Source organism: Chaetomium tenue (genome assembly GCF_020726465.1).
Source record: "Chaetomium tenue strain MPI-SDFR-AT-0079 chromosome Unknown F5144scaffold_2, whole genome shotgun sequence".
NCBI lineage: Eukaryota > Fungi > Ascomycota > Sordariomycetes > Sordariales > Chaetomiaceae > Chaetomium > Chaetomium tenue.
In genome coordinates, this window is record NW_027117330.1 from 4806290 (window position 1) to 4819543 (window position 13254).

The following is a 13254-nucleotide window of genomic DNA, read 5'->3' on the forward strand; positions in this document are numbered from 1 at the left end:
CCGTGCTCCTCCGGATCAGATGATCAGATGACCCCAGATCTCGATGGGATCGCAAGGAGGCGGCAAAGCTTAAACAGAGGAAATTCTGGGGTTGGTCCTCAATCAAATGCTTCAAATTCCCAAAGATCGCATCGCTGTAACGACGCGAAAATAATTAATTACCTAGCCTGCAAGTACCTAACTCCGTTAAGCCGAAAGCAAGCCGACATCGCCAAATCACCGAGGAGACAACACCACCAAACAAAGCACAACAACCTTAACCCTGCACCTCGCCCCCCTTCTCCCCATCAACCACTCCAACCACTCCCACCACCCCAACCCCCCTCTCCTTCTCCCTCTCCCTCGCCCCCCAATACCCCTGCGCAATCCTCCTCCCCACATGCTCGCCACTCCAATACGCCCCCGTGACGGTCCCCAGCGCCACAAAGGGCGCGGTGTGCTCACCCGCCAGCCACACCCCTTCCTTGGGCACACCATTCCGCATCGCGACGATGTCCTTGTCCCCCTCGCGCAGGCCCGCCTGGAAATTGCTGTAGCTGCCGTGGCCCGCGAGCTCGTCGCCCAGCCAGTCGGTCGCGAAGCACGCCGTGGGCTGGCAGGCTGGGTTGGACTCGTCGTAGGAGGGGAGGCGTGAGTAGTAGGGCTTGAAGTAGGCATGGAGGAAGGAGTCGCGGTCTTTTTGGGAGGGGAGGGAGCGGAGGGTGGTGGTGAGGTGGTGGGATTGGTCGCCGTAGAGGTAGAAGAGGAGGGTTGGGTGGGCGGCGGCGCCGAGGGAGCCCAGCTCGACGATCTCGGTGAGGTGGCGGTTGGGGTTGGAGTCGGGGGCGTAATTGGGGGCGAGCCATTGGCAGAAGCCTTGGACTATGCGGTTGTCGGTTGGGGATGGCGTGAGCCAGAAGGCGGTGCCGAAGGATATGTAGACCTAAGAGAGGGTAAGTTTTGTATTTCTGGTATTGGTGATGGGGTGGGACTGGCCTTCTCTAGGCTGCCATAGCCAATATTTTGGATTCCCTGGCATACCCGATCAGGGAGAGGCGGGGAGAAGGCTTGCAGGTTCTTCTTCAGCCAGCCAAGCGGGCAAGTGACGACAACCTCGTCAAACTCAAAGACTTGGTCCTCGGTAGTCCTAACCCTGGTCATGTTTTTTCTTGTTGAAGACTTGCCGTAGATCTCGGAAATGCGGGTTTGGTAGTGGATATCCGCGCCCTCGATGGCCGGCTGAGAAACCTTCTCCAAGACTTTGTTGTATGTCCCTGCGCAAAAGAGGTTTTCTGGGATCAGTTAGCAAAGGTATGCCAAGAAGGGGGTCAGAAGCTTGTGTCTTACCACCCTCGATGCACTCTTCCAACCAGAAGAACTTCAAACTCTGGGTTTTGAGAGGACTACCGACAAAATTCCCCCATAATTCGGCCATTTGAAGGAGGATCCGCCTTTGCCTCTGATAACCCTCTTGGCTGTCTGGTATCCTCTTCACGACCTCTTCCTGGAAGAAATCTAGTAGGGACCTCCCAGGGTCGATATTCGCGCCATGTTTGTTAGAATGTTCAAAAGCGGCCTCGATAATGTTCCACATCAGGGTCGAGTACTTCTCTCCCTCTTCGGGGGTAAGAAGTTGCCCATCCTCGTCATAAACACACGAATGGCTATCCCAGACGCCAACCGTTGTCTTGGTCTCCTTGACTAAATCCATGATGGGATTCTCAGTTGTACCATGGATCCAGTTAGCGCCGATGTCTATCAAATGGCCATTAGGCAGCCTCTCTTGGAAGATCCTGCCGCCAAGACGGTTCCTGGCTTCCAATATTGTGACGCGGAAGCCATTCCGGAGCAGCACGTCGGCGCACCGAAGTCCGGCGAAGCCAGCACCAACGATGCCGATATGTGGTCTTCTACTTGGGTCGAGGTTTTCGAGCTACAACGCGTGTTAGCTAGTACTAACTAAGTTCCAACACTTCCTCAAATTGACTTTACGACACATCATCCAGTTGTGCATTGTGAGAGTGATCCCAACATGGATTCCGCTCATGGACATGACGGAATCGAGGGGCTACTCTCGCGATGGGTGTTATGCACCTTCAGAACCTCATCCATAATACTCTGTCTCCTTGGCGAGGCGCAGTAAAGCCGGGTGGTTTTGAGGTCCTGGTATATCCTTGACGTCTTCTTGCGTGCAGCGCTGGTGACGGACATAGAATGAGCATCCATATTGGTGCGGTGGTTGGAAGCATGCAGGAGACAGAAAATAGGTGGGTAGGGGTAAGGCTAGTCTCTTGACTCGAGGAGTAGCTAAATGAAAGCGAGAGTCTGTTAAAAAGCGCAATGTGTATGTGCCAGGACCTCACAAGCGAGAGGCCATGACGGGGATATCTATCTAGACGTGTCTTTTGCGGGGCCAAAGACCCGGGAGCCAACAGCGCGGTGAGAACCACCCGACCGTGGACGTGGCCGGCGGGCCGATGCGGCAAGCACCTAATAGCCTCCGAGAGGAAGGCTTATGTGCTTGTGCCTGTGACTGTGCCCGGGCCTGTACCGGCGAGCCATGGTGGAGTGGTCTAGAGCGGACTGGCCGCAAAAGCCGATAAGAGCCCACACCGGCGTATGTACAAAGTACTCTTTGTAGGTAAGAAAGGGAATGTGACACAAAAATAGCAACGACTTTTTCCGAGGCACAGCAAACTTGACTAGGTGCGGCAATCTGGCCATCTGGCAATTCTGGAACGCGGAAAAGATGGGAAACGGGCAGAGACCACTGGGTCTGCCGCGTGCCTCCTCCTCCGTGTTTCCGTGCCTCCCTCCTTTCAGTAAGTTGAGCGAGTGGCCAATGACAACCCCGCTGCTGAGCATGCCATCTGACCTCCCGGCGCCTGGGTCTAAAGCGGGCCAAAGTCAAGCAAAGCTAGCATGGCAACAAGAGAAATCGACTCACAAGAGCCGGATCTTCGGAAGCCTCCACAAATGAAAATGGAAATGGGCGTGCGGTGCGCGTTTGGCGTAACGCATAACTATCCTTAGACAAGCGAGTGGCTGGATGCGAACATTGTTCAGCTGTTCTCAGCTTGGCTAGGTAAGCAACGAAGATCTAGACCATTTGGGTAACGGGGCGTGAACTGGAACAATCATCCGGCTGTTATCGGGTTTGCTAGTATCGTTCAATCGTGCATGCACAGTCCGCAAAACGCCCCTACAGGAGCAAAACCCCGATTCTGAGTCCGTGAGCGGTATGGTCTCCTCGCTAATTACAATACTGAGCCTCGCTTTAGCGATAAGCCAGTGGGTAGCTTAGGTATGCGAAGAACGTGAGCCTCAATGGACTCGAGAGCCGTTCGTCTTGCGCTGAGTTCCGAGGACAAAACCAAGCAACGCCAACGTGAGAAGCGAAAAGCGAGGGACAGGGAGAGGGCTTCGCGATGACGCGAGTGGCTGAGACATGTCTTTCCAGGCCTTGCAGGTGCGCATTGCCCCGCGCCCGGGTGCCAGTGCCAGGTAACTATGTACATGTAGTTATCCCAACTTCAAGCCTTACAGAAAACAATATATGTGTAGAATGCTGGAAGCTGTTCTGTCTCCACTCTTCTCTCCTCGAACAATGGCCGAGTCATGAAGGGGATCGGAACAGTTTCTGTCCGCCAGTTGCCTCCCGCACATCACATGCGCAACCTCCAAGAAGGACCGGGGTACGAGGGCAGGGTTCCAGCTGCAACCAATCATGGACTCCGTATTACATCTCTTGGCACCTTCCCCACGTTGGAGCCCCAGGTTCCCAAAACGCCTGGGAGCCGAGGCAGTCCAGGGGGACGAGCCGAAGCAAGCCTCCCAAGTCCGACCGACCAGCCGGAAGGAGCTCTTGGAACCCTGGTCTTGGTAGCCAATGCCAGGAATAAAATGACGGCGTTGTCAGCTCTGCACTTCCAGTGACACTGTCCCTTTTGTTTGTCTTGCTCTACCCCTCGTGATAGCCTCTAAATCCCAATTTAGAGAACGAAGAGTCAAAGAACTGCCGCCACCATGCCTCTCGAAGTCCCCTCCAAGACCTTTACCCGCGCCGAAGTGGCCAAGAACAACACCGAAGACAGCACTTGGTTCATCATTGACACCGTCGTCTATGATGTCTCCGATTTCCTAGATGCCCACCCGGGCGGCGAGGCCGTTCTACGCCAGGTCGCCGGCACTGACGCCACTGTCGCCTTCTACAACCTCCACAGGCACGAGGTGCTGCAGAAGTACTCGGACCTGGCCATCGGCACCATCGAGGGCGAGAAGCAGTCCATCATCACCCCGGCGCTCGGCGAGATCTCGACCGTGCCATACGCCGAGCCGCTCTGGCTCACCCCTTCGTTCAAGTCGCCCTACTTCAGCGACAGCCATCGTCGCCTCCAGCGCGCCATGCGCGAGTTCACCGACCAGTACATCACCCCCGAGGCACTCGAGAAGGAGCGCTCGGGCGAGTACGTCAGCCAGGAGCTCATCGAGCGCATGTCCAAGGCGGGCGTCCTCCACATGCGGATGGGCCCCGGCAAGCACATGCACGGCGTGAACCTCCTCAACGGCGCCGTCGACGGCAAGGAGTTCGACTACTTCCACGACATGATCTGCTCGCAGGAGCAGGTCCGCGCCGCGTGCCGCGGTTTCCAAGACGGCAACATGGCGGGCATGGTGATCGGCCTCACCTGCATCCTCAACTTCTGCAAGAACCCCGAGCTCAAGAAGAAGGTGACGGACGAGGTGTTCTCGGGCCGGAAGAAGATCTGCCTGGCCATCACGGAGGCGTTCGCGGGGTCCGACGTGGCCGGGCTCCGCACGACGGCCACCAAGACCCCCGACGGCAAGCACTACATCGTCAACGGCACCAAGAAGTGGATCACCAACGGCGTCTTCTCCGACTACTTCGTCACGGGCGTCAACACGGGCAAGGGCCTCTCGGTGCTGCTGATCGAGCGCGGTGAGGGCGTCGAGACCAAGCCCATCAAGACATCATACTCCCCCGCGGCGGGCACCACCTACATCACCTTCGACAACGTCAAGGTCCCCGCCACCAACCTCCTCGGCGAGGAGAACAAGGGCATCTACGTGATCCTGTCCAACTTCAACCACGAGCGCTGGACCATGGCCTGCGCCACCATCCGCTACATGCGGCTCGTCGTCGAAGAATCCCTCAAGTGGGCGCACCAGCGCCTCGTCTTCAAGAAGCGGCTGATCGACCAGCCCGTGATCCGGCAGAAACTCGCCAAGATGATCGCGCTGTGCGAGTCGCACCAGTCGTGGCTCGAGACCATCACCTACCAGATGTGCAACATGGCCTACTCGGAGCAGGCCAAGCACCTGGGTGGCCCCATCGCCCTGCTCAAGATGAGCGCCACGCGCGCCGCCCACGAGATCGCCGACGAGGCCGTGCAGATCTGGGGCGGCCGCGGCCTGACCCAGACGGGCATGGGCCGCGTCATTGAGAACTTCAACCGCACCTACAAGTTCGATTCCATCCTGGGCGGCGCCGAGGAGGTGCTCGGGGATCTGGGCGTCAGGCAGGCGATGAAGTTTATGCCCAAGGCGGTGTTGTAGATGGGAAGAAAGGGACGGATGGGTTTTTTGTCACACGATATCATCTAGGTTGTTATTGTCGTTGTTGTTGTTGTCGTTGTACATAGGTATCATCATTTAGCATGGTCGGCGGTTAGGCATTTTGGTGTTTTGGGGAATCCATCAACTTTCTCGCTACTTGCGCGGTTAATTAGCGAACAAGTCGTCTATGAATCGTTGCGCGTGATCATCAAGTTAGCTTATAATATATACTACACTTCAACACCAAAACGAGAGAGAGCAGCAGCGTCAGTAACCCCGGGCCGTTATCATTTCTATGGAACCTGAGATGAAGCCCATTTTCGGTCCCATGATCTAGTCGTTAATCCGTGAGAGAAAACCGAGAAGCCAGACATTGCAAACGAGGCGAATGAATGCAGCGCTCCACCCGATGAGAGAGACTTGAATGCAGACCTGAAAAGGCAGCCCTCGCCGTCCCGACGCCAAGATGGTCAAACTTTTCCGTTGCCCGGTGATCCGTAAGTCGTGATGTGATGATGCTTTCCGAATGAAGCGCGGTAGGGCTGTGTGGAGTGTGGGAAAAGGAAAGAAAACAAAAACTTGGGGGGAGAACACAACGGTTCCAAGCCCCGAGAATGCGGCAACAACCGGCCGAGGACATTGCCAACTGAGAGGGTATCCAGGCCACTGAGATACCAGCAATACAACCCGTGGAACCCCAGCGCGCGAGCACCAGACAGATCCACCAGAAAGGTAGTGTATAGCGCACCCGCATGTCGTTCAACCTCCATTGGGACCGCCAACTACCCAGCGACTCCCCTTGTTATCCTCTTCTACCTCGTTCGTAAAGAGCTAGAACAAATCGCCGAAAGGTTGACCGACCGACGAAAGAACCGGGGTCATCGAAGGCAACGGCGGCCGTGTCACGTCCACCACCTAGTTGGGGCACTGAGACTGGACGTGGCCAGGCTGCTGGCACTTGTAGCAGATCTTCTCGCCGCCAGTCGACTCCTTGGGGCAGTCGCGCGACACGTGGCCCGAGACGCCGCAGTTGTAGCACTTGCTGCCGTTCACGCAGTCGCCTGTGTCGTATTGTGAGCAAGGTTTCTCAAAGGAAGGGGTACATTCGCCACGACTTACGAGAGACATGGCCGATGCCGCCACACGAGTAGCAGGTCTTCTGGCCGTAGCCACCGCCACCGAAGCCGCCGCCGCCGCCATAACCGCCACCATACGCGTTGCCCTTGCTGCAGTTGCGAGCGATGTGGCCGATCTCACCGCACTACGTCCAATGAGTTAGCAAAGAAACTCGGCAGCGAATGGATGACACTAACCTTGTAGCACTCAGCGCCAGACTGGCCACCAGCGTGGCCGCCGCCGCCGCCGGTCGGGCAGTCACGCGAGATGTGACCGGGCTGGCCGCAACGGTAGCAGGTCTTGGTGTCCTTGGGACCCTCAGGGCAGTCACGGCCTGGTTTTATCCAAGTTAGAATGTACTCAAAAGCGCAACAAAGGGCCGGGATACTCACTCATGTGACCCTCGCCTAAGAATCGTAAAAGTTCTCGTCAGTCCGGTTCGCCGCGGTGAGGTTAGATTAGCAGTCAAGAGGAGCTTACCACCACAGTTGTAGCTACAGAGATGGTCAGCAATTGAGCATTTGTGAGAATATATATGGCGGATTGTAACTTACCACTTAGCCGCACCCCTGTTCGGGCAGTCACGGGCCTAGAAACACACAGTTAGTGTCTGTAGCGCAACATCGCGATACTTCCTCGTGGTCGATCTCTCCGCGTCCGCCGACGGTTTCATACCTGGTGAGTAGTTTGGCCGCCTAGAATCTCTCATGTCAGACGATCTCTCCCCAACTCAAGCAGGAAGGGCGGTTTCAAGTGTTGTGTGTGGCATGGGTAGTGGTGGTCTCTGAACGCAAGCCGAGGACTTGTCGACGGGCCTGTCGTTGTCCAACCCAATTGCTGGGCATTGGCTGGAATGACCAATTTCCAATTCCTTTCGAGGGCCCGCCGCGTTGCCGTAGAGGGAGGCACAGAGAAACAGCAAGCCGCAGCAAGCGATGCGCCGACATGCGGGCAGCCAAGAATTGGCCATATTCCAGTGCTCATGTGTGCAATTGATGCATCCTTTCCCCGGCACAGATCTTGCGAGATAACCCACTAGCTCCCTGACCAAGGCAGCCGGTGTCGCGATGCTCTGGATCATGCGCGATATTCTCGGGAAAAGGTCTCGGGAATGTGGGCGTGGGTGGCGGCAATTGCGCTCAGAGCCGCGGGGCAAATAGAAGCCAAAGCGAAGGAATTGCGATGGCAAACTCACAGGTGAAGCAGGACCGGCCCTGGGTAACGCTGGGATCCATCTTGGATAATGCGGTTTTGGATGATGCCGGCGGGGTGGTTTGGTAGTTCTGCGCAACGCGATTCACCAGTCAGTCTGGTTGGATGTAGTGGCGAAGGAAGTTTCCAATTGTCTGGATGGGGAATTGCAGAGAGTGTTTCGGTATTGGAGAGATTTTGAGTGGGAGGGTGCAAAACCGAGAAGGTGGGGTGACCTTCAGGTGTGGGGTAATTTTTACTGACCAAAAAGTGGGATTTCGTGTGGAAAGAATGTGCAACACAAACTTTGCCTGCGATTGATAGGAAGTATGTTCGATGTTAGGAAGGGGAAGGAAAGCTGTGGGCGGTAGGAGGGGCACCGAGAACTAAGTACTGTTCCAGGATTCTCGATAAGGCAGGTAAGCCAGGGAGTCGAGGCGAGAAACAGATGAATGAAGGAGCGGGTTCACCTGGCAGAAAATGGATTGCTGTGTGGTTTGAATTTTTTCTGGACGTGGCAGTTTTGTGTGGGGCAACCCCTGCTAATGTTCGACGCCTGGAAAGTTGGCTCACAGTCCAGGATTGTTCGATGGTCTCCCTGCCTGTTTCCCTCCACATGAGCCTTGCCTCCGGGTTGCTGTGGGACGGTGTGGGATGGCGATTGGGAGGCGGGCCGGGATACAGAGTATTGAAAACGGCCCCAATGCAGGAATTCTCGGTTGAATGCAGCTTCTGCGACAAATGAGAGGGAACGTGCCAGCTCCTCGTGCCTTCCTTCATCCCCCCTTCCACATCGAGCCTCGGTACTACCTGGGTATCATCAACACAGTGCTAGTATAGCGGACGGCATCAGGGCGTCACCGGGTCCGGTTTGCCTCCCGTCTGGTCGAAGCGGGCAAGCAATTGGCAATCGCGGTGGTAACTAAAGTAAGGTACCTACCTATCATGGAAGCACATCTCATCTCGGTCGGTGTGCTGGACTCGACCCCAGCCAAGCGCGTAGAGCATGCGGGTGACTTGCCCCTGCATCAATGCGGATCTCCTCGTCTGAACTTCCATCTCGTTTCTCGAACTTCCCGCGCCGTCTGAGGTTCTTTGGGGCAGTGCTCCAGCTGCAGTTCGCCAATGCGGGCAGGATACGTGGCTAAAGCCTGCTTCTCTCCATGTACATAGTAAGCAGGCGCCTCCCGGGAGTTTGAACTCTGCTCAGTCTCGAGATTCCCTCATCTCTCATACCTTACCTCTGCCTTTCCCGCGTCATACAGTGAGTTGTCCACGACGGTTGGTTGTTCGAACCATCGGACAGCGATCAACCCATGGCGTGTGCCATTTGGAAACTGCTTGCCGTTGGACTTCTCTGCCGTCGGGCCCGGCACCCTCTTTTGGTGCTTTCGCACTGACAGGCTATTATGAGGGCAGATCACGGAGATCCAGGGTGGTTGTTGGTGTGTCTCCAGGGTGGCTGCACTGGAGCGACGTGCTGGTTTGCTCCGAGCCTCACTCAACCCTTGCGTGCCGCTCGCTAGGGTCACATCATCCCATTCGGGACATCTTCTGGAACTCCGCTGGAAGCATGTTCGCAGATGATTCCTTGGCCGCCTTGTTTGATTATCCGATGTGCAACACTCCAGCAAGCTGCGGGTCATTGAAGTAAGTTGATGGGATGGTGGGGTTCCCAAGGGCTAGGGAAATCAGTCAAATAGCTCTCGTTTACACGTTCGACCGCCCTTCAGCCTGTTGATCGGAGGCCTTTGCTCTCGGCTGAAGCCCAGCATCGCTTCAAGAGCTTGAATGCGGTGGCCAAGTCCGTCAAAGGTCGAGGGACCCAATCTGTCAGTGGTAGCTGTCCGTGACTCGGCAAGTATGCTACCCGCGCGGGGAAGGCAAACGACGCATCCAGGGAAAGTAATCACGGGAACTGGAATGGAGTGTCTGTTGCTCAAGTGGCTGGATTTGTGGGCATCCCTTTCTTAGGACCGCATCACGCACCATTGGGCCGGCTGGTTGCATTCAGTCTAGTTGCCGATATTGCTGTCCCAGCGGACCGTGGGCCATTGATGAAGATAACGGCAAACGACTTGCCCCCCAGTTCCATTACCTCAGACCAGACGGCCCGAATATTTTCGCGTTGGCCGAGAGCACCAATTTTCAATTCTGAAGTGGCTAGCGGCCAATTCCGGTGGCAGAGCAGTTACCGGTGCTCAATTGACCTTTGTTTGGCAACAAACACACGACAGTCCACGAGAAGTAGGGGGGAAAGGCTGCTTGCCTCGAGACAACAAGACCTCGACTCGAGGTGCAGGGGCAGAACCAACCTCTCAGATCACCCGAAAAGACAAAGGGCGACGTCGAGGCCCTGCGGAATGTGGGGTTGAGATCAACCGATTCAATTGGCGGAACCACAAAAGCGGGAGCCGAGTCCGGACTTTTGTCCTGAACCGCGTTTCCAAGACCGGATCTGGCGCGCAGCTATCCGAATCACATGATAAGGCGCGTCGAATGACGATCTTGGCGCCTTTAAACCCCTGTTCTGTTCTAAGAGCGCGTCGCGGGACTCGGCATTTCCAATTCCAGCCCTTCATGTTGTCGTTACCTGTGTTTTTGTCTCTTTTTTTTTCTTGACAGCGAATATGGACTACTGGCCACGAAAGGGGAGACCTACACTTCTTGCTGCTCTGGAGGCGGCCTGCGATTCAGTGGAGGAAGACCTCGCTGCCGGTGCGTGAAGCGCTGCAGCGTTGCTGAGAGCGGAACGTGCTCTGTGACTAACGTTTATTAAATATGCAGAAATTCGACAGAGGTATGAGGACCGCCATGAAACACTCCTGGCAGAGGTTGGCCGGCTTCAAGCGGTTGCGGAAAGAGTAGACCAATTGGAGAACGAGAACCGGTCTCTTGTCCGGGAACTAGATCAACTTCGAAGCAGACAAGACACCTCTCCACCTCCAGCAACGCGCCCTGTGCTTGCGGAGATCTCGACTAACACAAAACTTGACGCATTGGCTACAGGGGCTTCAGAATGTGACCCCGAGAAAGCGGTAGATTGGGAAAGGAATTTCTCAAAGCTTGCTGCGCGATACGCGAGCCTCGAAGAACGGCAAGAGGAGATACATCGAGTCGCGAAGAAGTACCGAGTAGAGCGGGATGGCTGGACAAAATACGCCCAGTCGTTAGAGGGGAGGATCGCAAAACTAAAGAAGGTCCAGCGCAGCAAGAACGCTGATGACCAGCTCCCTCCCTCTAGCAGCGCTAAACCTCGGCCTGCTCCAGTCAACCAAACAGGCGCCTTTTCCGATCGTGCAGTCCTTGATTCGAGCATCGTGGCTAAGCCAGAGCAAGCGATCAACCCTACGTCACGCGGAGATCCCCCCCAAGACTTCATGGGCTCTGGAGAAGTAACGCCAACGCCAGGGACATCCTTGCCAGGCCACGCACGCTCCCTTGACGAAGAGACACAGGATGGAAGCGATGGAGCGGATGACTTGCCCCTACCGCAGGGTACACCCCCGGGTTCTGCGGTTAGGATCAAAGAAGAACCTTCCTCAGATGCCCCAGTCATCGTCTCTGAGAGAACAATACGCAAACGGAAACACACAGATGACGAGGCGGGTATGCCGGCGCCCCCTCGCAGGATCAAGAGCGAGCAGAGCAGTAGCTGGGAACCCGTCATCACAGGCGAAGCTCCCATTTTTTGTCCGCACGAGAGCATTGACCTCGATGAAGAAGAGCGTGGGATGCCAACACCAAGGAAGCAGCAGCAATGGGAAAGCAGGCACATCCTTCGAGAAGATAAGGACGTTGCCCCCATGGAGGAGCGTTCAGGTGAAGCACGCCCAATCGAGAAACAGGTGTACACATCAACTCGCGGCCCAGATTCGGACCTTGATCGGTCGGCTACGGCAGCTTTATCTCCACACAAGCCGTCAAGAGCACACAAGGATCGCGAACGGCCTATCAGAGCAGGCTGGACTTTGGATTCGGGGATTGCGGACGTTGCTGAAGAGACGTTCGAGTCATTCTACGCTCTCAAGCCGAGGAACGTTGGAAACGGGTCGACGCATGAGACACCGACGCATGGGCGCCTGCACTCGCTCCTGAACGACAATTCACCAAAGAAGTCTGGTGCTTTCCTCTCCCCGGCTCGCCTGCGGCATGGCAGTGCTAGCCCTCGCTTCGACAAGGAAAACATTGAGAATATGAGAGCAGAGGAGACCGAGGAACGTAGCGGCGCTCTTGTTAAGCTGGCCCCGATAGTTAGCGCCTCCAAAGCCACTCCTCTTCGAAGACATGACAAAGGCAACCCCTCGAAGCCCGGCCGACTGCGAGACCGGCCGCCAGCGGGGTTGAGGCCGGAAGATTTCAAGGTCAACCCAAGGTCCAATAACGGATTTAAGCATGCCTTCGACGAGGTTGTGCGCAGCAGGGAGGAACGGGCAGAACTCGCCGGGTGCACCGATCCCAACTGCTGCGGCAGACAATTCCGCGCGATGGCAGAATCAGAACTTAGCGCTGGCGGGCCCGGAATCCTCTCACGGGTAGCCGACATCAAGATGATGGAGGATTACCTAGGTACCGAGGCTTACCAGCTTGTCGAGATGACCCGCGAGGAGCGACAAGAGACGTGGCTCAAGGCCAAGATCCAGGATTTGGCTAATCGGCTGGGGAGACACAGGCACAGGTTTGCGAGGCGGCCGTCACCTCCAGGGTATTGGAACCCAGATTTCCCCAGCACACAGGAGATTGAAAAGAACAAGGAGGAAGCGGAAAGGGCTGAGAGGAGTCTTGTCGAAGAGAGATGGCGAGAGGCAATGCGGGGAGGCAGGTGGCTGTTTCGAGACGAGTAGGATGTTACCAGTCAGGCGAGCAAAGGATGGGCTTGCATCGGCGGCCACGTCGGGAACAGTACCCAACCACTTAGAAGGCACTTTTATATGCAACATGAGCGCTGTTGGTCGAATAAAATTGGCCACTTAACGCATCCCGTGACTAGGTACACTTTTTCGCATTTTTTTAAGGTGAATGACGGCGGCAGTCGATCGATCGATCGATCATTCCTGAGCCCTGAGAGGACGGAGTCGACGTCACAAGTCCTGCCCGAGATGGGACGACAAGCGGTAAACCGCCCTAATCATAGGTAAATACATATATATATATATATACGGGTTGTAAAATATAACAGACACAACCCAAGACTTTTGTAATATCGCGCCCTTCCAGACAGCCTCTTCTTCTTTTTTTCTACTCTGCTATTTTCGGTTTGTTCGTCCCGGGCCTCCTCTCTGACTTGATTCTTTTGTCCCCTCTTCATTTTATGTGTGCGGGTTTAGGTATGTCTACCTAGGTCGGTACCGGCAATTACCAGCCAACCTTCGTTACCTGAGGTAAGGTAAC

General features: G+C 55.8%; 4 protein-coding genes across 4 annotated transcripts; 2 read left to right on the top strand and 2 right to left on the bottom strand.

The window, feature by feature from the left end:
- Positions 1 to 82: 82 nt before the first annotated feature.
- F5144DRAFT_145925 (uncharacterized protein) lies at positions 83 to 2337 on the bottom strand. Its single transcript, XM_066782426.1, has 4 exons — positions 2074 to 2337; positions 1327 to 1912; positions 976 to 1271; positions 83 to 922 (listed from the first exon to the last, which is right to left on the bottom strand). The coding sequence occupies exons 1-4, from the start codon at positions 2203 to 2205 to the stop codon at positions 257 to 259; spliced, it is 1680 nt and encodes a 559-aa protein (XP_066647294.1). The 5' UTR covers positions 2206 to 2337; the 3' UTR covers positions 83 to 256.
- Positions 2338 to 3751: 1414 nt separating this feature from the next.
- On the top strand, positions 3752 to 5888 carry F5144DRAFT_145940 (acyl-CoA dehydrogenase/oxidase). Its single transcript, XM_066782427.1, has one exon. The coding sequence runs from the start codon at positions 4006 to 4008 to the stop codon at positions 5554 to 5556; it is 1551 nt and encodes a 516-aa protein (XP_066647295.1). The 5' UTR covers positions 3752 to 4005; the 3' UTR covers positions 5557 to 5888.
- On the bottom strand, positions 5671 to 6776 carry F5144DRAFT_146000 (uncharacterized protein). The gene is made up of 2 exons (XM_066782428.1): positions 6760 to 6776; positions 5671 to 6471 (listed from the first exon to the last, which is right to left on the bottom strand). The coding sequence occupies exon 2, from the start codon at positions 6308 to 6310 to the stop codon at positions 5897 to 5899; it is 414 nt and encodes a 137-aa protein (XP_066647296.1). The 5' UTR covers positions 6311 to 6471; positions 6760 to 6776; the 3' UTR covers positions 5671 to 5896.
- A 3583-nt stretch (positions 6777 to 10359) lies between these two features.
- On the top strand, positions 10360 to 12817 carry F5144DRAFT_564744 (DNA repair protein endonuclease SAE2/CtIP C-terminus-domain-containing protein). Its single transcript, XM_066788440.1, has 2 exons — positions 10360 to 10581; positions 10651 to 12817. The coding sequence occupies exons 1-2, from the start codon at positions 10494 to 10496 to the stop codon at positions 12705 to 12707; spliced, it is 2145 nt and encodes a 714-aa protein (XP_066647297.1). The 5' UTR covers positions 10360 to 10493; the 3' UTR covers positions 12708 to 12817.
- The last annotated feature ends 437 nt before the right edge of the window (positions 12818 to 13254 follow it).